The sequence below is a fragment of the Schistocerca piceifrons genome, chromosome 10, assembly GCF_021461385.2.
Source record: "Schistocerca piceifrons isolate TAMUIC-IGC-003096 chromosome 10, iqSchPice1.1, whole genome shotgun sequence".
NCBI classification, from domain to species: Eukaryota; Metazoa; Arthropoda; class Insecta; order Orthoptera; family Acrididae; genus Schistocerca; species Schistocerca piceifrons.
In genome coordinates, this window is record NC_060147.1 from 60,350,458 (window position 1) to 60,374,681 (window position 24,224).

The following is a 24,224-nucleotide window of genomic DNA, read 5'->3' on the forward strand; positions in this document are numbered from 1 at the left end:
CCGTGACAAGACGCCTAAGACCGCACGGCTACATCGCGCAGATCCTACCTCCTCAGTTCTGTTCAGTACCTCGTTAGTTACGCGATCTATCCATCAAGTCTTCAGTTTCTTCTGTATCACCACATTTAAAAATCCTCTATTCTCTTCTGGTCTACGTCGTTTATCATCCATATGCCACTTCCATAATCTAAACTCCAGACAAATAACTTCAGAAGATACTTCCCAACCCTCAATTTTAAAATAGATGTTGCACAAATCATTGCTCGCTATAGCCAGTCCGCATTTTATATCGTCTCGACCTCGACTACCATCATTTTATTTTGCTGCACAAATAGCAAGACTTATCTACTGAGTCTATAGTCTCGTTTAGTTATGTAATTCCCTCAGCATCACCTGATTTAATTCGCCTGTATTCCATTACGCTTGTTATACTTTCGTTGAAGTCGGGATGAGGGGTACACTTAGCAAAATGGTTCAAATGGCTCTGAGAACTATGGGACTCAACATCTTAGGTCATAAGTCCCCTAGAACTTAGAACTACCTAAACCTAACTAACCTAAGGACATCACAAACACCCATGCCTGAGGCAGGATTCGAACCTGCGACCGTAGCAGTCCTGCGGTTCCGGACTGCAGCGCCAGAACCGCTAGACCACCGCGGCCGGCTACACTTAGCATGGAAACACGTTAAATGTTTACCAAACGGGCAGTGGCGCCAGGCTGCCCTGACTTAACTTAAAAGGCCGGAAGTAGCGGACCAGCCGTCCAAGACAACACCTATACCCTGGGGCCCAACCGGGAGTCACTACCCATTAGACAGCACGTCATAGCTTCTGTGCACCGAAGCGGAACGTGGCACCGCTCCCACACCCCCAACTCGCTGGAAACTGGAACGCAAACAGATCGCAGAAGACACGGCAAACACCAACCAAACACCAATTAATGTAACTTAAGAGATCAATAAACAACAATTAAATGAAGAACCAATTACTCTTTTACTAATACTGCATTCAAATAATTGCACGCATATAAAATTCTACGTACAAATGATTGCCTTTTACACAATACGAGCCTTTACTAATACACTACTGGCCATTAAAATTGCTACACCACGAAGATGACGAGCTACAGACGCGAAATTCAACCGACAGGAAGAAGATGCTGTGATATGCAAATGTTTAGCTTTTCAGAGCATTCACACAAGGTTCGCGCCGGTGGCGACACCTACAACGAGCTGACTTGAGGAAAGTTTCCAACCTATTTCCCATACACAAACAGCAGCTGACCGGCGTTGCCTGGTGAAGCGTTGTTGTGATGCCCCGTGTTAGGAGGAGAAATGCCTACCATCACGTTTCCGACTTTGGTAAAGGTCGGATTGTAGCCTATCGCGACTGCGATTTATCGTAAAGCGACATTGCTGCTCGCGTTGGTCGGGATCCGATGACTGTTGGCAGAATATGGAATCTGTGGGTTCAGGAAGGCAATACGGAACCCCGTGCTGGATCCCAACGGCCTCGTATCACTAGCAGTCGAGATGACAGACATCTTATCCCCATGGCTGTAACGGATTGTTTAGCCGCGTCTCGATCCATGAGTCTACAGATGGGGACGTTTGCAAGACAACAACCATCTGCACGAACAGTTCGACGACGTTTGCAGCAGCAAGGGCTGTCAGCTCGGAGACCATGGCTGCGGTTACCCTTGACACTGCATCACAGACAGGAGCGCCTGCGATGGTGTGCTCAACGACGAACCTGGGTGCACGAATGGCAAAACGTCAATTTCTCGGATGAATCCAGGTTCTGTTTACAGCATCATGATGGTCGCATCCGTGTTTGGCGACATCGTGGTGAACGCACATTGGAAGCGTGTATTTGTCATCGCCATACTGGCGGAATACCCAGCGTGATGGTATGGAGTGGCATTCGTTACACGTCTCGGTCACCTCTTGTTCGCATTGACGGCACTTTGAACAGTGGACGTTACATTTCAGATGTGTTACGACCCGTGGCTTTACCCTTCATTCGATCCCTGCGCAACCCTACATTTCAGCAGGATAATGCACGACCGCATGTTGCAGGTCATGTACGGGCCTCTCCGGATACAGAGAATGTTCGACTGCTGCTCTGTCCAGCACATTCTCCAGATCTCTCACCAACTGAAAATGTCTGGTCAATGGTGGCCGACCACCGGCTCGTCACAATACACCAGTCACTACTCTTAATGAACTGTGGTATCGTGTTGAAGCTGCATGGGCAGTTGTGCCTGTACACGCCATCCAAGCTGTGTTTGACTCAATGCTCAGGCGTATCAAGGCCGTTATTACGGCCATAGGTGGTTGTTCTGGATGCTGATTTCTCATGATCTATGCACCCAAATTGCGTGAATATGCAATCACATGTCAGTTCTAGTATAATATATTTGTCCAATGAATACCCGTTTATCATCTGCATTTCTTCTTGGTGTAGCAATTTTAATTGCCAGTAGTGTAACTGAGTGAGTGCTTTCAAATAAATGCACGTATATAAAGAAACTAGGTACAAATAACTAGCTTTACAGAATAGGAGTCTTTACTAATAACTGAGTAAGTGGTTTCAAATGTAGTAACCCAAATTTTACAGCAATATACAAGGGACGTCGATTTGATGGCAATCAAAATACACTGTAAATCGCATACAGACAATACATAAACTTGTGGGTACTGCCCCCCCCCCCCCAAAAAAAAAAAGCTTCGAGCTAATCAGCTTCCTAATAGTAATCCAACCAGCGGATTTTTTAAAAGAAATAGCAATTGCTAGTCTCCATCCGGTTACACACTCTGCCAGCTGCTCTTACTTCAACAACATGTGAATTACGGCAACCATGCAACAAGTACACTCGCTGCAACGCAAATGGTTCAACGAAATGAAGGCACCGAAATCACTTACGCCTTCGATGGAGAGCGTTGTTCGAGATGGTCTCCAGGGATGGATCTGCCCGAGAAAACAGGCACCAAGGCAATGCGACGAACAGCGCCCGGAGTTGACATCAGGCAGGTCCACCACAAACTCGCGACCGGCTTACGAGGTCGACCCGCCGTGCCGCTGCTGGCCGAGCACGCGTGTTTACCTCTTTCGTCCACGCGAGCACGTCCTTGCGCCCCGTAGCGAGTCCAATACCAACTGCCCCGAGCGCCAAACACCCGCGAGATCACAACAGGGGCAAAGATCCTAGTAAAGCCAGGTAATCGAGAGTGTCGCGCCAAAGAGCTGGTGTGCCAGAAAAGGCGCACCACGGCTCAATCTCTTTTCAAGACAGTATTGGTTAAAAACAGTCTTGGTTGCAAGTTCAGTTTATTATTTTTCAACTACGCGTTTCGCCTTATTTAGGCGTCTTCAGGTTATCTTAATTTGGTATTTCTTAGAAGGACCCTTTAGTCAGTGTAGCCAAAGGGCATCGTCGAATATATCAGGCCAACATCGCCTTCGTTATACTCAGTAAAAACTTTTCTAGATGGGCGCGAGTGACTCCAAAACCTGCATAACCCATTATGCTTACTACCTGAGCCCCATCTCATTCTGTTACTCGCTCCTGTGAACGGGACCGCGTTTTGCAGGTCTGGGCGTCACTCGCGTCCATCTAGAAAAGTTTTTACTGAGTTTAACAAAGGCGATGTTGGCCTGAAATATTCGACGATGCCCTTTGGCTACACTGACTAAAGGGTCCTTCTAAGAAATACCAAATTAAGATAACCTGCAGATGCCTAAATAAGGCGCAACGCGTAGTTGAAAAATAAAAAACTGAAATTGCAACCAAGACTTTTTAACCAATACTGTTAAGCACTGATTTGCTGTATGCTACATATGGATTGGAAGAATTTCTTTTCAAGACTATCATTCTGTTCAATTGCTCTTCCAAGTCTCTTGCCCTCTCTGAGAGAATAACAGTGTCATCGCAAACCTCACAGTTTTTATTTCTTCTTCTCGAACTGGAATTTCCTTCCTGAGTTTCTTCTTGGTATCTGTTACTGCTTGCTCAGTGTACAGATTCGTTAAACTCAGTAAAAACAGAGGACAGGCTACAACCCCGTCACACTGCCTTCTCGAACACTGCTCCTCTTTTCACGTCCTTCAAATCATTCTGATTTCCATAACATATCACTCCCCGTATTTTATTCCTGGTACTTTCAAAATTTCAAAGGGTATCTTCTAGTCAATACTGACAAGAACTTTACCTGTATCTGTTACGATAAACGTAGCTTTGCCTTTCTTCAGCCAATCTTGTAGGATACCGGTCGTCAAACTGCGGCCCTCGGGCAGCGTATGGACCACGTTGAATACTCGAATGGTCCATACTCTCAGCCGAAGTTTATAACATACAGGGTGATCCAGCTGCCCCTGCCCCTGTCGTTGTATGCAACCCGCAATGTTTTTGCTGCCCTTCATAAGCCATGCTAGGGATTTTCATATTCTCTCGGTCGCTACGCGCTAACTACACTGGTGTACGTATATGTATTCAGATACAGAGGTATGTAAATCGGCAGAATACGGCGCTGCGGTCAACAACGCCTATATAAGACAACAAGTGTCTACTGCCGTTTGTTAGATCGGTTACTGCTGCTACCATGGCAGGTTATCAAGATTTAAGTGAGTTTGAACGTGATGTTTTAGTCGGCGCATTTTCAATGGGACGCAGCATCTCCGAAGTAACGATGAAGGGGGCTTTCCCATACTACCATTTCACGAGTGTACCGTGAATATCAGGAATCCGCTAAAACATCAAATCTCTGACATCGCTGCGGTCGGGAAAAGACCCTGCAAGAACTGGACCAACGACGACTGATGTGAATCGTTCTGCGTGACAGAACTGTAATCCTTCCGCAAACTGCTGCAGATTTCAATACTGGGCCATCAATAGGTGTCAGCGTGCCAACCATTCAACTGAACATCATCGATATGGGCTTTCGGAGCCGAAGGCTCAATCGTGTACCGCTGATGAATGCACGGCAAAAAGCGTTACGCCTCGCCTGAAACATGTTGCCTGGTCGGACGAGTCTCGTTTCAAATTATATCGAGTGGATGGACGTGTAATGGTGGCTAAGGAGGGGAAGAAATCCAGTGTGCACTCCGTGTGCATTCCGGGTGGAGTCATTCCTGATGTGGAAAGGGTCCTTCCGGATGCCATGAAGCGCACAGGGTGCAGCCAGCTGCAGGTGGTGGCAAATGTCGGCACTAATGACGTGTGTCGCTTTGGATCTCAGGAAATTCTCTCTGGATTCCAGTGGCTATCTGATTTGGTGAAGACTGCCGGTCTTGCTTACGAGATGAAGGCAGAGCTCACCATCTGCAGCATCGTTGACAGAACCGACTGCGGACCTTTGGTGCAGAGCCGGGTGAAGGGTCTGAATCAGAGGCTCAGACGGTTTTGCGACCGTGTTGGCCGCAGATTCCTTGACTTGTGCCATAGGGTGGTGGGGTTTCGGGTTCCGCTGAATAGGTCAGGAGTTCACTACACTCAGCTGGCGGCTACAAGGGTAGCGGAGGCTGTGTAGCGTGGACTGGGCGGTTTTTTAGGTTAGAAGGCCTCGGGAAAGTACGGGGTAGGCTGCAATCTCAAAGGGTGCATGACAAATACAGGACGTGCTTGGATCAACGAACAGTCGGAATTGTAGTTGTAAATTGTTGTAGTTGTGCTGGGGAAGTCCCTGAGCTTCAAGCGCTAAAAGAAAGCACAGAAGCTGAAATCGTTATAGGTACAGGAAGCTGGGTAAAGCCTGAAATAAGTTCTGCAGAAATTTTTACGAAGTCTCAGACGGTGTTCAGGAAAGATAGATTAGGCAGAATTGGTAGTGGAGTGTTTGTGTCTGTCAGTAGTGGTTTATCTTGTAGTGAAGTCGAAGTAGATACTCCGTGCGAATTGGTATGGGTGGAGGTTATGCTTAACAGCCGAACTAAGTTCGTAATTGGCTCCTTCTACCGACCCCCAGACTCCGATGATATAGTTGCTGAGCAGATCAGAGAAAATTTGAGTCTCGTAACAAACAAATACCCCACTCATACGATTATAGTTGGTGGGGACTTCAACCTTCCCTCGATATGTTGGCAAAAATACTTGTTCAAAACCGGTGGTAGGCAGAAAACATCTTCCGAGATTGTCCTAAATGCTTTCTCCGAAAATTATTTCGAGTAGTTAGTCCACGAACCCACGCGAATTGTAAATGGTTGCGAAAACACCCTTGACCTCTTAGCCACAAACAATCCAGAGCTAATAGAGTGCATCATGACTGATACAGGGATTAGTGATCACAAGGTCGTTGTAGCTAGGCTCAATACCGTTTCTTCCAAATCCACCAGAAACAAACGCAAAATAATTTTATTTAAAAAATCGGATAAAGTGTCACTAGAAGCCTTCCTAAGAGACAATCTCCATTCCTTCCGAACTGACTATGCAAATGTAGACGAGATGTGGCTCAAATTCAAAGATATAGTAGCAACAGCAATTGAAAGATTCATACCTCATAAACTGGTAAGAGATGGAACTGATCCCCCATGGTACACAAAACAGGTCCGAACGCTGTTGCAGAGGCAACGGAAAAAGCATGCAAAGTTCAGAAGAACGCGAAATCCCGAAGACTGGCTAAAATTTACAGACGCGCGAAATTTGGCACGGACTTCAATGCGAGATGCCTTTAATAGGTTCCACAACGAAACATTGTCTCGAAATTTGGTAGAAAACCCGAAGAAATTCTGGTCGTATGTAAAGTACACAAGCGGCAAGACGCAGTCAATACCTTCGCTGCACAGTGCCGATGGTACTGTTACCGACGACTGTGCCGCTAAAGCGGAGTTATTGAACGCAGTTTTCCGAAATTCCTTCACCAGGGAAGACGAATGGAATATTCCAGAATTTGAAACACGAACAGCTGTTAGCATGAGTTTCTTAGAAGTGGATACCTTAGGGGTTGTGAAGCAACTCAAATCGCTTGATACGGGCAAGTCTCCAGGTCCAGATTGTATACCGATTAGGTTCCTTTCAGATTACGCCGATACAATAGCTCCCTACTTAGCAATCATATACAACCGCTCGCTCACCGATAGATCTGTACCTATAGATTGGAAAATTGCGTAGGTCGCACCAGTGTTTAAGAAGGGTAGTAGGAGAAATCCATCGAACTACAAACCTATATCATTGACGTCGGTTTGCAGTAGGGTTTTGGAGCATATATTGTATTCAAACACTATGAATCATCTCGAAGGGAACAATCTATTGATACGTAATCAGCATGGTTTCAGAAAACATCGTTCTTGTGCAACGCAGCTAGCTCTTTATTCGCACGAAGTAATGGCCGCTATCGACAGGGGATCTCAAGTTGATTTCGTATTTCTAGATTTCCGGAAAGCTTTTGACACTGTTCCTCACAAGCGACTTCTAATCAAGCTGCGGGCCTACGGGGTATCGTCTCAGTTGTGCGACTGGATTCGTGATTTCCTGTCGGGAAGGTCGCAGTTCGTAGTAATAGACGGCAAATCATCGAGTAAAACTGAAGTGATATCAGGTGTTCCCCAGGGAAGCGTCCTGGGACCTCTGCTGTTCCTGATCTATATAAATGACCTGGCTGACAATCTGAGCAGTTCTCTTAGGTTGTTCGCAGATGATGCTGTAATTTACCGTCTAGTAAGGTCATCCGAAGACCAGTATCAGTTGCAAAGCGATTTAGAAAAGATTGCTGTATGGTGTGGCAGGTGGCAGGTGGCAGTTGACGCTAAATAACGAAAAGTGTGAGGTGATCCACATGAGATCCGAAAGAAATCCGTTGGAATTCGATTACTCGATAAATAGTACAATTCTCAAGGCTGTCAATTCAACTAAGTACCTGGGTGTTAAAATTACGAACAACTTCAGTTGGAAAGACCACATAGATAATATTGTGGGGAAGGCGAGTCAAAGGTTGCGTTTCATTGGCAGGATACTTGGAAGATGCAACAAGTCTACTAAAGAGACAACTTACACTACACTCGTTCGTCCTCTGTTAGAATATTGCTGCGCGCTGTGGGATCCTTACCAGGTAGGATTGACGGAGGACATCGAAAGGGTGCAAAAAAGGGCAGCTCGTTTTGTATTATCACGTAATAGGGGAGAGAGTGTGGCAGATATGATACGCGAGTTGGGATGGAAGTCATTAAAGCAAAGACGTTTTTCGTCGCGGCGAGATCTATTTACGAAATTTCAGTCACCAACTTTCTCTTCCTAATGCGAAAATATTTTGTTGAGCCCAACCTACATAAGTAGGAATGATCATCAAAATAAAATAAGAGAAATCAGAGCTCGAACAGAAAGGTTTAGGTGTTCCTTTTTCCCGCGCGCTGTTCGGGAGTGGAATCGTAGAGAGATAGTATGATTGTCGTTCGATGAACCCTCTGCCAAGCACTTAAATGTGAATTGCAGAGTAATCATGTAGATGAAGATGGAGACAACCTCATGAAGCCATGGACCCTGCATGTCAGCACGGGACAGTTCAAGCTGATGGAGGCTCTGTAATGGTGTGGAGCATGTATAGTTGGAGTGATAAGGGACCTCCGATACATCTAGATACTGCTCTGACAAGTGACACGTACGTAAGCATCCTGTCTGGTCAACTGCATCCATTCATGTCCATTGTGCATTCCGACCTACTTGGGCAATTTCAGTATGACAAGGCGACACCCCACATGTCCAGGATTACTACAAAGTGGCTCCAGGAACACTCTTCTGATATGAAACTTCCTGGCAGATTAAAACTGTGTGCCAGACCGAGACTCGAACTCGGGACCTTTGCCTTCCGCGGGAAAGTGCTCTTCTGAGTTTAAAACACTTCCGTTGGCCACCAGACTACCCAGACATGATTATTATTGAGAATATATGGGATGCCTTGCAACGTGCTCTTCAGAAGAGATCTCCAACCCATCTTACTATTACGGATTTATGGACAGCACTACAGGATTCATGGTGTCAGTTCCCTCCAGCACTACTTCAGACATTAGCAGAGTCCATGCCACGTCGTGCTGCGGTACTTCTGCGTGCTCAAGGGAGCACTACACGATGTTAGGCAGCTGTACCAGTTTCTTTGGCTCTTCAGTGTATTTTCCCTGCAGAAATTTAATGCAGTTAAATTTTTTACTAGGTTACGTTTCCGATAGAGACCACGGTTTACGAGTTATTCAAGAAAAACGTGCAAAAGTGGCCCTGAAGCGCACCACACTCATCTATCATCAGTCCGGATTCGTAGTGTGTTGTTCATAGCACTCCCGCCCACCACTGCACAAAATTATTCGCGTTATTCGGCCTTTTTTGGTCTCTATTGATTGGGCTATTACACCACTACCAGTATAGTCGGCTGCTTCGTTAACGTAAATGAGTTAAAAGTGCCCATGACGGTAAATTAAAAAAAAATTACCTGTAAACGTTACGCTAAAAATAATTCCACTGATAATTCGATCCAAGCATAGTCCTTGCAAGCACAGTAGTTTCTTAGTCAGAATGCCTGACGAGTACACCGATGTAATAGCTCATTTTATACAGTTAAAATTCAAAAAACTGTTAGGTATAATTTACGCAAATATCAATTTTACAATTTTTAAGTACTCGCCGTTGGCGAAATACGGCCAGTCAATAAAGACCAATAAAGGTCGAATGTGGGAAATAATTCGTGCTGTCGCAAATTTTTGTATAGTGGTAGGAGGGAGTGTCATGAGCAACATATTAGAAGTCCTGACCTGTTGTTAATGATTGTGAGAGCAAGAGAGCGTTTGAAGATCACTGTTGTATGTTTTTCTGAATAACTCGAAAACTACGGACTCTAGCGAAAACGTATCTCAATACAAAATTTAACTACATATAATTTCCTACAAAAAGATCCTGCTCATTTTCTCTGTAGTACTAACAGTTTGCGCTAGCGAGCGGGAGAATACAAAAATATCGCGCTTGGTTGTTCAAACGTGTCTGAATTTCTAAGGAACCAAACTGCTGAGGTCATCGGTCCCTAGACTTACACACTACTTAAACTAACTTGCTAAGGACAATACACACACCCATGCCCGAGGGAGGACTCGAAACTCCGACGGGAGGCGGCCGAGCAGTCAGTGACATGGCGCCTCTAACCGCGCAGCCATTCCGCGCGGCGAATTATATTGTGGGTTGCATAAAACGACAGGGGTAGGGGCAGGTCAATTACTTTATATACATCCAGCAACTAATAGCCGAATCAGGAAAAGTCAGCTAATGGTAAGAGAGTAGTTGAGCAACTAACAAAAGTGCACTGAAGAGCCAAAGAAACTGGTAAACCTGCGTAATATCGTGTAGGGTCCCCGCGAGCTCGCAGGAGTGTCGCAACACGACGTGGCATGGACTCGACTGATGTCTGAAGTAGTGCTGGAGGGAAATGACACTATGAATCCTGCTTTGGCTGTCCGTAAATCCGTAAGAGTACGAGAGGGAGCGGGTCTCTTCTGAACAGCACGTTGCAAGGCATCCCAGATATGCTCAATAATGTTCATGTCTGGGAAGTTCGGTGGCCAACGAAATTGTTTCTGGAGCCATTCTGTAGCAATTCTGGACGTGTGGGGAGTCGCATTGTCCTGCTGGGCCCGCCGGAGTGGCCGAGCAGTTCTAGGCGCTACAGTCTGGAACCGCGCGACCGCTACGGTCGCAGGCTCGAATCCTGCCTCGGGCATGGATGCGTGTGATGTCCTTAGGTTAGTTAGGTTTAAGTAGTTCTAAGTTCTAGGGGACTGATGACCTCAGAAGTTTAGTGCTCAGAACCATTTGAACCATTTGTCCTGCTGGAATTGGCCAAGTTCGTCGGAATGCGCAATGGACATGAATAGATTCAGGTGATCAGACAGGACGCTTACGTACGTGTCACCTGTCAGAGTCGTATCTAGGCGTTTCAGGGGTCCCATATCACTCAAATTGCACACGCCTCACACCATTACAGAGCCTCCACCAGCTTGAACAGTCCCCTGCTGACGTGCAGGGTCCATGGATTCATGACGTTGTCTGCATACCCGCACACGTCCATCCGCTCGATACAATTAGAAACGAGACTCGTCCGACCAAGCAACACGTTTCCAGTCAACAACAGTTACATGCCCAGGTGAGGCGTAGCAGCAATCCGCAAAAGGGTTCCACTTATGTCACGGTGAACGATTCTATTCACTCGTCGTTGGTCCCGTTCTTGCAGTATCTTTTTTCCGGCAGCAGCGATGTCGCAGATTTGATGTTTTTCCGAATTCCTGATATTCACGGCACACTCGTGAAATAATCGTACGGGAAAATCCCCATTTCATCAATGTCTCCGAGATGCTGTGTCCCATTGCTCGTTCGCCGACTATAACACCACGTTCAGACTCACTTAAATCTTGACAACCTTCTGTTGTAGCAGCAGTAATCGATATAACAACTGCGCCAGACAGGTGTCGTCTTATATAGGCGTTGCCGACAGCAGCGCCGTATTCTGTCTGTTTACATACATCTGTATTTGAATACGCATGCCTATACCAGTTTCTTTGGCGATTCAGTGTACTTACAGAAACAGTAATATTTTGAGATATGCTTAATTTTAATTGATGTTAGTGAGCTCGCCCGTGATCTGAGTGACGTTGGCCGATTACTTCACATAAGTAGCACGGCCACTTCGGGTTTAAAAGATGTGAGATGGGTGGCGGGTGTTTAATATTTGTCTTCCAGTACTGACAACTCACGGGCATGCGCCATCGTACAGAGCAGCTGCTATCGCACAAATTTTGACCCGGAAGTAACATGGACTTGTGAATGCGCATTACAGGGACTATAATCTTTTAACGCGTTATATATTTACAGTAACGCGTATGAAATTAAATTAAGGCTGTTGCAGTAAAAAACAATGTGTAGTTGAAAAATTACATTAAAAACATTTAGCAAATCTTTGTGATCGTGTCCCATATTGTATAATGTATTTAAATATAAGTACAGTTGATGTTAATGTTGTATTCCAAGAACGAGTGCGCTACGACATTAGAACAACATGATGTATGTTTTATATTTTTGGTATTTTATGTTTGACATGCTGATGTTCCATGCCAGCTTTTATTGTCAAACGACGCATCATCACTATGTGACTTGCAAGTTTGTAAAGATCATGAACTTCTGTTAAAGTGTTACAAGATCCGATGATGACGAAACCGGTAAGCAATAAAAAGATTTCCAAACGAACTTGGCGTACCTGACTTCCGGAATAACATACTGATCATTTGAGAAGCTCAGTAATATGCTACTTCCATTTCAAATTTTCATCAAAATGGACACCCAAAAATTTGTAGCGTTCTACGCTGTTTACTGACTCCTGCTCATGGGCTTCATCAGTCGTCGATAAGACTATCTGATGTATACAGCTGAATATTTGGTGCCTTTTTGTACCAATATTTTGGGAGAGTCCACTTTCTGAGGAAGAGTTTATAATCGTTTGCAAAATATCGTTTGCCATCTCTAATGGGATTTATTATATGTAGGTTGGAACTTAAATAGTGGCAACACTGCTGTGGAGACACTATGCAATGGAATCTACTATCGTCGTTGATAGCACACGTTGTTGACATACCTACCTTACCTCCGAGCAAATGGACTCGCCCGTCCCACGTCACCGGCGTGCGCACAATCGAGGGAAACAGTCACTTGTGAGCGAGCAGTCTCACGTAACGGTGTCACTATGTTTTCGAAACAGGAACAACGGAGTTGGATCAAGATTGAATATGCCAAAGGTTGTACAGCACGACAATGTCATTAAGGACTTCAGCTTTGCGAAAGAAGCGGGGACACTTTCCGCGCAACCCACCATCATTTTGCACGACAATGCGAGGGCGCACACAGACAAGCTGTGGCTGCTCTGTTCGGTCGATGGGACTGGGAAGTACTGTACCATCCACCATACTCCCCGGAATTAAGTCCTTGTGACTCTGATTTGATTCCGAAAATGACGGAACCGCTTCGTGGCTTTCGCTTCAGAACTGGTCCAGAGATTCGACAGGCAGTAGATCGCTCCATTCGCACCATCAACAGAACGGGCTCTGCTAATGGTATACTACGCCTTCTACAACGCTGGGAACGGGTTCCACACAACGCTGGTGACTACTTTAAAGGACAGTAACAGGTGCAAACATGTAACTCTTTTGTATCGATTGTGACTAAATAGTTGCCACTACTTAAGTTCCAACCCTCGTGACACTAGTATCATCTGAATAGTTTCAGTTCTGCTTGATGAATGTTAAGTGGAAGGTCATTCACATATATAAGATACAGTAGTGGACCCAAAATTGAACCCTGTGGAACTCCAGGATTGCTCACAAATCTAAGGAATAGGAGCGAACCCAAAATCGAACTCTGTGGGACTCCCTTCGTACTTTCTTTTCAATCACTAAAAGTTTCTCTCCTTCCGACACTGTATTAATTAACAGCACAAGTTCTTGCATTCTGTTCATTAAGTATGATTCAAACCAGTGGTTTTTAAAACAATCATTGTTGTAAAACTTAAGTGTTTCTTAGAGAGTAATATAACTGATTTACGCAGATCAAACGCCTTGGGCAGCCTACAAATAATATGCACTGCCGATATTTTATTATTTAAGGCCTAAAGTACTTAGTGAGTGAATGTATAACCATCATTCTCAGTCGTGCAATCATTCTGGACCCAAAATGTGACGTGTTCAGTAAATTGTTTCTCCTTTGACATGAGACTGTCCTTGAGTACTTTCCCTTTTCGAATTTCTTGGGGAAAGGCACCAGTAAGGAAATTGAATGATGATTATTTGATCCTGACATTGATATTACTGTTTTTTTTTCTGGAGACATGACAAGTGATTCATGACACTGCAGTAACAGTGCCGGATTTTCTTTGCAGTTGAGCAGGTGATCGCCACGGGGACGGACCTGCTGCTGCCATCACTGACGGTGACCACCACCGCTCTGGCAGAAACCGTGCGCTGCCTAGTGCTGCACCCAGAGGTGCAGACCAAGGTGCATCTCGAGATTGACAGCGTGGTGCGCAGAGGCCGGCTTCCCACGCTGGATGACCGCCCAAAGTGAGTACCCGGCAGCGATCGAGAGTGGTGAGTACTCCACACAATGGGCGAGGAAAGCTATACATAAAAAACACTTGACTAGGAGGAAGGGCAGGATGATAGGACACCTGTTAAGACATTATGGAATAGATTTCATAGTACTCGAGAGCTGTTGAGGTCATAAACCGTAGGAGAAGACAGAGATTGAAATATATATATAATATGAAACTTCCTGGCCGATTAAAACTGCGTGCCAGACCAAGACTCGAACTCGGGACCTTTGCCTTTCACGGGCAAGTGCTCTAACCACTTGCCCGAACTTCTGTTAATGTGTTACAAGATCCGATGATGACAGGACAAGTGCTCTATCCACTTGCCCGCGAAAGGCAAAGGTCCCGAGTTCGAGTCTCGGTCTGGCACACAGTTTTAATCTGCCAGGAAGTTTCATATCAGCGCACACTCCGCTGCAGAGTGAAAATCTCATTCTGGATATATATAACAGTTCTACAAATAACTGACGACGTTGGATGTAAGTGCTGCTCTGTGCTGACGAGATTGGTTCAGGAGAGAGGTTCGTGCTGGGCAACCTCAGACCATTCAGAGGATTGCTAACCAAAAAAATATCAAGACAGGATGACAATTATTGAGTTACATGAAGAAAAACGTAAATCAGTTACAAACTACGGAGTAAACACAATTTATTCAACATGCAAACGTCACTACAGATATTCGGATTTAGCTTATGACATGTTCGATATGCCTGCCATCATTGGCAATGATGTGGCGCAGATGAATAGCTAAATTCTGTATGACCCGCTGAAGTGTCAGAACATTGATACTGTTGATTACCTTCAGAATGGCTGTTTTGAGCTTTTTGTGTTTAATGTAGCCCCACAAAAAGAAGCCGCATGTGTTCAGAGAATATGACGGCCAATCGATGTCCATGATACTGTCCTCTGGATACCCCAGAGCCAGAATGCAGTCCGCAAAGTGCCCCTCCAGGACATCAAACACTCTCCTGCTTACATGGGGTTGACTTGTCTTGCATGAACCACATCTTGTCGAAATCATGGTCACTTTAAATAATGGGGATTAAATCATCTTACAAAACATTCATGTACCATTCAGTAGTCACCGTGCCATCAAGGAATATCGCACCAATTGTTCTGTGATTGGACATAGCACACCATGCAGTCACCTGCTGAGGGCAAAGAGACTTCTCAATTGCGAAATATGGATTCTCAGTCCCCCAAATGTGCCAATTTTGCTTACTGGCGAACCCATCCAAACGAAAGTGGGCTTCGTCGCTAAGCCAAACCATACTAATTTCCATCATGCCGCATAGCCAACCGTCCAGTTTGAACGTCCTAGTGGAAACCGTTGAGAAGTAATGAGTTAAATAACTTACGCTAAGGACAACACACACACCCACGCCCGAGGGAGGACACGAACCTCCAATGGGGGAAGCCGTGCGAACTGTGACAATGTTTGTCAGAAGCAACTGACTGTTGAAGCAGCTGCTGTGGTGGGCTAATATAGCCCACAGACGGCTTCTGATTATTCAGTAATTACGCAGTGATCTTGCAGATGATGGTGACATCTGCACTGGTGGCACCACCACTCCCGTTGTAGCGTAACATTTTGAGGAATATGTCTGGCTCTTTCTGCATTGAGAGCTCAGTTCTGTGCACCACTAAGATTATATTGGCTATCACAGTTGAAGTTCTACAATCTCTTTAATTTCAGAAACCCAGTACGTAAAAGCCTCAGGCAAAACTTGTGTTTCATCAAACAATATTTTATGTTTGTCTGTGAGGCTGTAGATTTCACCAGTTCTCAATTGTTAATATGCCACTGACGTTCTGGACAGTGGTGGGAAATGGTATGGATGGACTGACCAATGTAACTGCTTCTGCACTCACGAGGGATGTTATGAATACCAGGTATTCTGAAATCGAGACTATCCTTAACAGGGCATAGCATCTCCTTTACCTTCTTAGGAGGTTGGAAAATAGGTATTATACCTCTTCTTCCCAGGACTGTGCCTATTTCGCTGGATGTAACATTGCAGAAAGGCAGAAATGCAGTTGGTGGCTCATCACGTGAATGTTCAGTCAACATTTTCATGTTTCTTTTTCTTGGAGAATGCTGACTTAATATCACATGACCTATAGCCATGCTTTCAGAACATGAACTTCGGAGATTAATTTTGGAATCCAAGTGGTCCTCATCAGAGACAGTTTTTGCTCTGTGCATTAATGTATTTAAAATGCTCTCTTCTGAAATCGATGGTGAAAGCTCTGGGTACTAAGAGATAAGCCACTATGTGTTAGCTTGAGCTACACTGAATGGTGAGACATCCATCTGATTTTTGTTGTATCAAAACATCTCAAAATGGCAGCCTCCCTTTTTTCTGTGTCTTGACAGTGGACTGCATGTATGGGTGCATACTTTTTATATGTTCATGGAAGTGCTCAAAAGTTTCTGTGCTGTGTGGTCAGACTGTAAACATGTCAACATAATGATAAAATGGAGATGGATGAAGGAGAGGCTAATTTAATGCATGTTCCATGATTATACATGAACCTCAGTGTTGAGAAAACAAGAATGCAAAATTCAATTTCAACACTCATTAACTATCACTTACAAATATTGATAAACTATTTTATAACTTTTTATCTATGATATTTTGTAAAAATTGCTGTTTTCACACTGTTTTGCTAAAAACTGTCAATTTGTCATTATTGTTTTCATGGAATTTTCCTGTCCCTAGGGAGAGTTGATAGGGCACATCTCGAGATACCAAGGAATAGTTAATTTCTTAGTGTGTATGTGGATGGGGGGAGAAGGGGGGGGGGGGGAAGAAATTCAGCAGGACACCAAGCCTTGAATACAACAAGCAGCTCCAGGTGGAAGTAGATTTCAGCAATTATGCAGAATTTAAAGATCGAGAGACTCACACAGGGTAGACTAGCATTGAGTACTCCACTAAACCGGCACTGAGGTAGATGACTACAATGCCAACAACGTATAGGAAATCAGCTCCAGGAAATAGAAGTTCTGTAGCACTGAAAAGTATTGTTACAAGCCAATCACTTCATCATCTTCTGTTTCATATTTTTTATTTCATCTTCCAGGATGCCACGGCCTAGCACAAAAATGTATTTCATTCATATGCGTTATTGTATTTTCATAACTAGCAATGCAGCAACCCTTGCAATAAACTAGTTTAATGTTCACAAACAGGCCGTTTGTTCCAGTCTACCATATTTTGAAGCTACCATCCGTGAAGCGCTCCGCAGGAAGACCGCTGTGCCTCTCAGTGTTGCCCATGCATCTACAACAGAGGCAACTCTCAATGGGTACACTCTCCCAAAGGTAAGTGTGACTTTGTTTAAATGCTTCTCTCTCTTCACGTATTTGCTGTATGGTATACATGTTTGGTAGCTTTACGTGAAACTCGATAAAGAAAGATTTACTTTTTTTAAATCATTTATGTGGAGATTTCAAGACTGATTTCATCTCAAGTAGTACTGACTAAGGGCTTTCAGTTACCGATGCTTAGCTTTAACTTGTTAACCACATTAACATTCATTAACCAAGTGCAACAGTGATTGATAATGTAGAATCTTGTACCACAAGGAAGCAAGGGAGATGTTGTTATGGGTGGCCGGTATCCTCCTTCTACAACAAAAATGCACATGTGAATTTATATAATTGTTTATTTACATGAACTGGAAACATTTACTTAACATGAATTGAGTACATGTTTTGTGGTACAAGCTCATCATGAGCAGTCCTGTTGCACACTGATGTAATGTCAATTTTGGTAATCTTGCTATTACAAACTTTAGTTTCTCACTGCTAGTAGGGTACAATTCCGGTTGTGGTAAACTAATCCCGCTATAGCCACTAATCTGGTCGCTATGTACTGTCATAGCCTATGATGAACTAAACGTGCTCTGCAAGTAAACTGACAGGCACCAAACTGGATGATTGAGTGAGACCTTCCGGTCAGCAGTGGCAGCCTAAATACGTGTTGTCGAGAGGGCATTGTCGGCACGTTGCTTGTAGGTGTGTCTCTGGCCTCTCTTGTGATCGGCGTGCTTAGTCCAGCACCTACTAATCTATCTTCGGGCTTCTTCTTTTCCAACCGGTGTGGTGGCAACCGCTTACGCCAGCACAGATAATGTATTTCTAAATCCAACTGCCTTTCATGAAATAAAGTGAGTCCCATAATATATGGCTTTTCTGATTGTGGCATTCACGTGGCAGTAACAAAGAGTCCCCATAAATCAGCTTTAGTTAAGAAGGGGAAAGTACAGTCATAAAATCATAAACACAGAAACACATAAACACAGTTGGAGAAATTTACTGAATGAAATGTGAGAAGAGGTTTACTGAGGGCACACAGGAGATGTCAACTTTAGTTCTTTCCTGGAAACATTCTTGTAATGCTCTGAATCTAGTTTTCTTTTAGATCACGCCAAGGGGCAGTTATTGAAGAAATCGAGAAAAATGCTGGTTTAAATCTGGAATAGAAGTATCTCGTGCCAGTGAGAGAAAGCATTAGTTAAGGTATAAGATTAGTTATAATCAAGAATTAAATGTGCACTACAGGAAGTACTGCGATGTTTTTTAATGTGCATCAAGAAAGCAAAATAGTACTCCTGTTGGATCTCTGGGTGAGGATCACTTTGGCAGGGGTCATCGCAAGGGATAAAAGTGATAGTTTTCATTTTAACATGAAGCCATGGAATGTAACTGAAGGTGAAGGAATGTGATTTAAGTATTTTTGTTTAAGTTAAGTATCTTGGACAGGAAGAATAGAAACACCATCAGGAAAGCATATAACGTTCTACTCAGGAAGGCAACAGACTGGAAAAGCAGTTTCCATTATCCCATCAACAAGACTGCATAAAATATTATTTTAGTGTAAAGCTGGTGTTACTGATAATCTTAGTTAAGAAGTCAAAACTTGAAGACACTTTGATTACTGAAATGTATATACCCACAATCCAGTGAGGCCTCGAGATGGAATGTGTATTTGAAGAAAGAAGTGATACAGTGATTCACTCAGTGTCATAGTGACTGAAGGCTTTGAGATAGGATATGAAATAGTAAATAAAACTGTAAGACCATTTGGTCTAGGTAGGAGAAATGTAAGATGTGAGACACTCATAGATTTCTGTAGACAGAATGATCTCACAGTGCTGATTACTTTTTTCAGAAAGAAGAAAATGGAACTGTACACTTGGAGAAGCCCTTGATACAACAGAAGCTGCTGGACTGGTTATATATTGATTGAATAGAGATTTATAATTGACATAAGTGATATGAAAATTATAGAAGCAACAGATATAGTACCAGACTGCAATCTTTCAATAACAGAAATACAAACACTCCTGAAATCAGCACCCTCATTGTTCTGCAATGTTAGCAAGTCCTCTGCAGGTCCATTTCAGGTGGTTCATTACTTACTTCTTAGTGTTGCATCCAGAAAATCACCCAATATCTGAACTTGCTTCCTCCATTGCTTCCTGTTCCCTTCAACATACAACTCCAATTTTTTTTTATTTGCACCTTATTTCTTAATGTATGTCCTATCCAGTTTCTCTTCTTTCTTTCTCTTACATTCTTCCTGTTCCCTTCAACATACAACTCCAATTTTTTTTTTTTATTTGCACCTTATTTCTTAATGTATGTCCTATCCAGTTTCTCTTACATTCAGGATTGTCTTTCCCCTCCAAATCCTCTGCACCTCATAACCCCCCCCCCCCCCCCCCCGCTCCATCCATCCAACTTATTCTTATTCTTCCCACAATCTGCTGCCAAATCTCAGAATCCCGATCATTGCTTTGTCTTTGTTCCTCATTGACCATATTTCAGCACCAAAGAGAAGAACATTCCATAAAGAAAACTTTATTGGTGTTCTTATCAAATCTTTGTCCATATTGCTCCAATAACCTCTCCTTTCCATTAAAAAAAATGACTATTTTTCCACTGATTTCCTGGTTTTAATTCCTGTGCTGCACTTCCAGATGTTTTTTACTCCACTACATAGGAATTTCAAGTGCAAACATTCTAACATTCCTCCATTCAGCATTATCTTTACCTTTTCATTTCCTCCAAGTACCATTACTTTCATTTATTTTGTAGGTACTGATTTTCATTCCACAACTCTTCAATCTGGCTTCAATGATATACACTATTTCCTGCAATTCTGTTTTATCCATTACTAGGATAACATCATTTGCAAACTTCAAACACCATATTCTTCCTCCTCCAAACTCCACCCTGTTGTCATCTAGTGAACAAGGTGATTCATATTTTCCAGGAACAGATTGAAAAAAGTAAATCAGAACAATTGGTACTTTCTTTTCTCACTCTCACTGATACTTTTATATTGAAATATAATGATTTTATAAGTTGCATGCCTTTCCAATTTGCTCTCTTTTCCCTTCATTGTGGTTGCAAGCTCATCCCGTGGCACACTGTCTTCTCTAGGTCTATAAAATACATCAAGAAAATGGGGAGCAAGGAATTAAAATGGAATTTGGAGACACATGTAAATAAGCACAAGGAAATCAAGGAAGAGATGGAAAACAGATTTAGGGAAATAAACAGCACAAAAGATGCTGAGAAAACTTTTTGAGGATGAATTAGGAAAGTCCAGTAAAACAAGAAATGCTTGGGAAGTCTGCAGAAAGGTACAAACAAAAAATGAAACATAGGACATTAAATGATAAATTAAGTAGTTCAGCAGATAAATCCAGTGAGGTGCGTGTAGATGAGAAATGCAAAAAATAATGATGCTTCAGAAAGACAATATACCAGAAAGTATAAGAACTAAGTAGGAGGTTTGGAAGAAAAATATGCAGTGGTGGTATCAAAAATGAACTGCCATATAGTCGCTGTTAAGTAAAAAGCATATGACCAGAAGAATAAGTCTCATGAAAATTAACTGGAAGCAAAAAATGAAATAGATAATGTCAACACACTACCTAAAATTTTAAGTGCGAAAATTCCTTATGGAAATGTTACAGCTGATCTGCTGAAGGGACTAGAACAGAACAGACAATACATGTCAACTACACTTGCCAATAAGAGCTATCAAAGTGGGAAGTACCAAATGCTTTCTTAGATTTAATAATTGCACTATCGGAGAAAACAATGTAAAATAGATGCAGTTGATACTAGAACATCAGATTTAATTAATTTACAGGAAATATTATTGCTCATATAGTTTCTATATGTTTAGAAAATAAGATATATGCAGTTACAGAAAGAGCCATAGAAATATTAAGATAAACTGGTGTAAACTGGAAGAGTGAAGACTAATTTGCTATTACATCTGAAAGCTGGAGACACATTCTTCTTCTCTCACACATCTTTCTTACAAGTTTCCTCTGCCCTGTACTTCTCCCTTAAATTGCTGCTAACACTGTCACTTTTAACATCATCCAGCATTCCAACTCTTCTTTCTCTTCTTCTTTTCTGCAATATTTCCTTCAATGGTACTTCAGCATCTGTACAGATGTGTACAAACAGCCAATGAAGGATGGATTGACTATCTCCTGCCAACAGGCCTTTTGGGGTTGAATGAGCAAGAGGAAGATAGGGCAATCTCATGCAGATAAAGCTACTAACGACAGCGGCACATGAGGTGGGAGGAAAAGGAAAATAAACACATTTAATACCTTAGCAGTATCTCTCAACATCACTGGATGAATCTCACGAGTGTGACTGGTCTAGTAGTCACTGACAGCATTTAAACTGTGAGGAAAATGTGACAATATTGATGCAAACCTCCAAAATTGATCAGTTTACAAGGGGTATCTTTTAAATAATGTCCGATTGTGAAAAATTTCACTTATCTGTAGAAACACACATGCCTTGTGGTCAAACAGACTCAATTTTCAGTTGTTTCAACACTTTGACCCATTTATACTGCAAGCTTAAAATGTTAAGAGAACTGAAATCCCTGCTAATTACGAAACATGCTCTGTTATTGTGTTTTTAAAAGTGAAGACTGTGTTAGTGGCAGACTTCTCCGCTAGATATGTGAGAACAATGACCCTGGCACAATGAGAGACCATGGAGTAAGTAGAACAATGACCCTGGCACAATGAGAGACCAGAGTAAGTAGATGAGTAACATTGCACAAGGACAGGTGGGCAGAATTCACAGTGAATGACGACCAGGTGGAGCTTCTGTAGTCACTGAAAATCTAGTACACGCAGTCACCACAAAAAATCATGAAGACTGTGGTTTGATACTGATGAAGGAGCTGAAAACTGGTTGTATACACAAATTAGTCTCACACCGTGATAAATGTTTAAGAAAGGAATGAAATTTTGTAGAAACATAGCTCAGTGTGTAAGGAGAGAAATAAAAAATGTTTTGTCTATATCTTTACTAATTTTGTTTCAACTGAAATGGATTTTACTTAAAAATAATCCTCCTGTGTAGAGAATATACACTTGTACACACACATATGCACACACTAAAAAAGGAGGTGATAGGGCTATACGGAATGAGACTATTCAGACACTAAGTCAGAATGTCCTTCATGGCCTTCAAAGTAAAGGGGAGCAATATCATTTACAGTGGAAACTGAATAAAGAAATTGGTTTGGTATTTTCAATGATATTATTCCTCACTTTTCCACAAATATACTGTCACTTAACTTAAAAAGGAAATCTGTCAGGCTCATTACTAACAATAGAGAAATATTATGTTAAACTAAGAAACAATTTAAAATAATCAATCACAAGCCAGTCTTTAACTGTATTGTTTCTTAGCAGTGCCCACATATATTTTCAGGGCACAATTCTGCTGCCAGGTCTCGAAGCTTTCCACATGAATCCAGAAGTGTGGGGGGATCCAGAAAACTTCAGACCTGAGAGATTCCTTGATGAAACAGGCAAGCTTTTGCCAGACAGGACACTGCCATTTGGAGGAGGTAAGTCTCAGCCATGGACAATAACATTTTGTTTATCTCAGTGTTAGTGTTGGTACTCACTCTGATATTGTTAATACGGATTAAACCTAGCATCACTAAGCTCGGATCTATCACATGGATGTCTAAGGAGGGGAAGGAGGGGTGGGGGGAATTGCCCTCACATTCTTTTCACTTTTTAACATTTTTTGTTTGTTTTGTTTTGATTATTTAATGAACTAGGATTTTCTTTATAAGGTTGAAACACACTTTCCATAGTTATCAGGAACATTACAACATATACAAATAAAATAAATAAAGTAATGAACATGAGAAATATTGTTATATTTTTATCATGAAACTAGGACTTACTTATACATCAGACTTATATTAAGAAATCGTAAAAGAATGTACAATAGCAAACCACAAATAGAAAACAGAAAAATCAAAGCCATAAATTACAACTGAGGTTTTCCTTCCTTCTCACTTTCTCTTTCAATTTCACAGCCTTTGCATATGATTGTATTTGCAGAAGGAGTGGAACACACATACTTGGAACACCTGCAACGAACTACAGACACTTTTGTCATCTTGTCTTTTTCCTTTTTCGAGTTTTTACTCTTCAGAGAGATGTGACATCTTCCTCTTGAATAAAATTCAACAGACTGAACAGTTGCAATAATGCTGGGCACCATTTTTCCTACAACAATTTCCACTGCAGAGATGATAGGCTTGCGTAAACCCATGATATTCTTTGCTCTCTCTTCCACAACTGGCCTAACGAGCTGTTGACCTAATCTTAGCAAATATAGCCTTCTCACATTATGCTTCTTCTTATTCCAGTTTGAGTTATCATGAAAGGCTTGCGTAAACCCATGATATTCTTTGCTCTCTCTTCCACAACTGGCCTAACGAGCTGTTGACCTAATCTTAGCAAATATAGCCTTCTCACATTATGCTTCTTCTTATTCCAGTTTGGGTTATCATGAAAATTGTTCCAGCATTGAGACAGGCAATATCTATCAAGGAGAAAAAAAGAGATAATGGCCACCTTCTCATCCCTCGTTTTACTGAATGATGTCACGTCATTTGATCAATGCTGTCTATGCTGTTGTTTAATTGTAGTAGAGATTGATGTTTGTCTTTTTTTTTTTCTCTCTGTCGACTCATCCACTTTGTTATCATTTTGTTGTGTGGAAAGTAGTAGGAGAGTCTTAGTAGGCTTCAGTTTGGAGA

General features: G+C 42.5%; 1 protein-coding gene across 1 annotated transcript in view; it reads left to right on the top strand.

The window, feature by feature from the left end:
* Window positions 1–24,224, top strand: part of LOC124718691 (probable cytochrome P450 304a1) — a 104,195-nt gene that overhangs the window by 66,466 nt on the left and 13,505 nt on the right. The window contains exons 6-8 of the mRNA XM_047244314.1: window positions 13,888–14,068; window positions 17,308–17,425; window positions 22,874–23,012. Coding sequence (XP_047100270.1) covers window positions 13,888–14,068; window positions 17,308–17,425; window positions 22,874–23,012 — 438 coding nt within the window. The remainder of the gene's footprint in view (window positions 1–13,887; window positions 14,069–17,307; window positions 17,426–22,873; window positions 23,013–24,224) is intronic.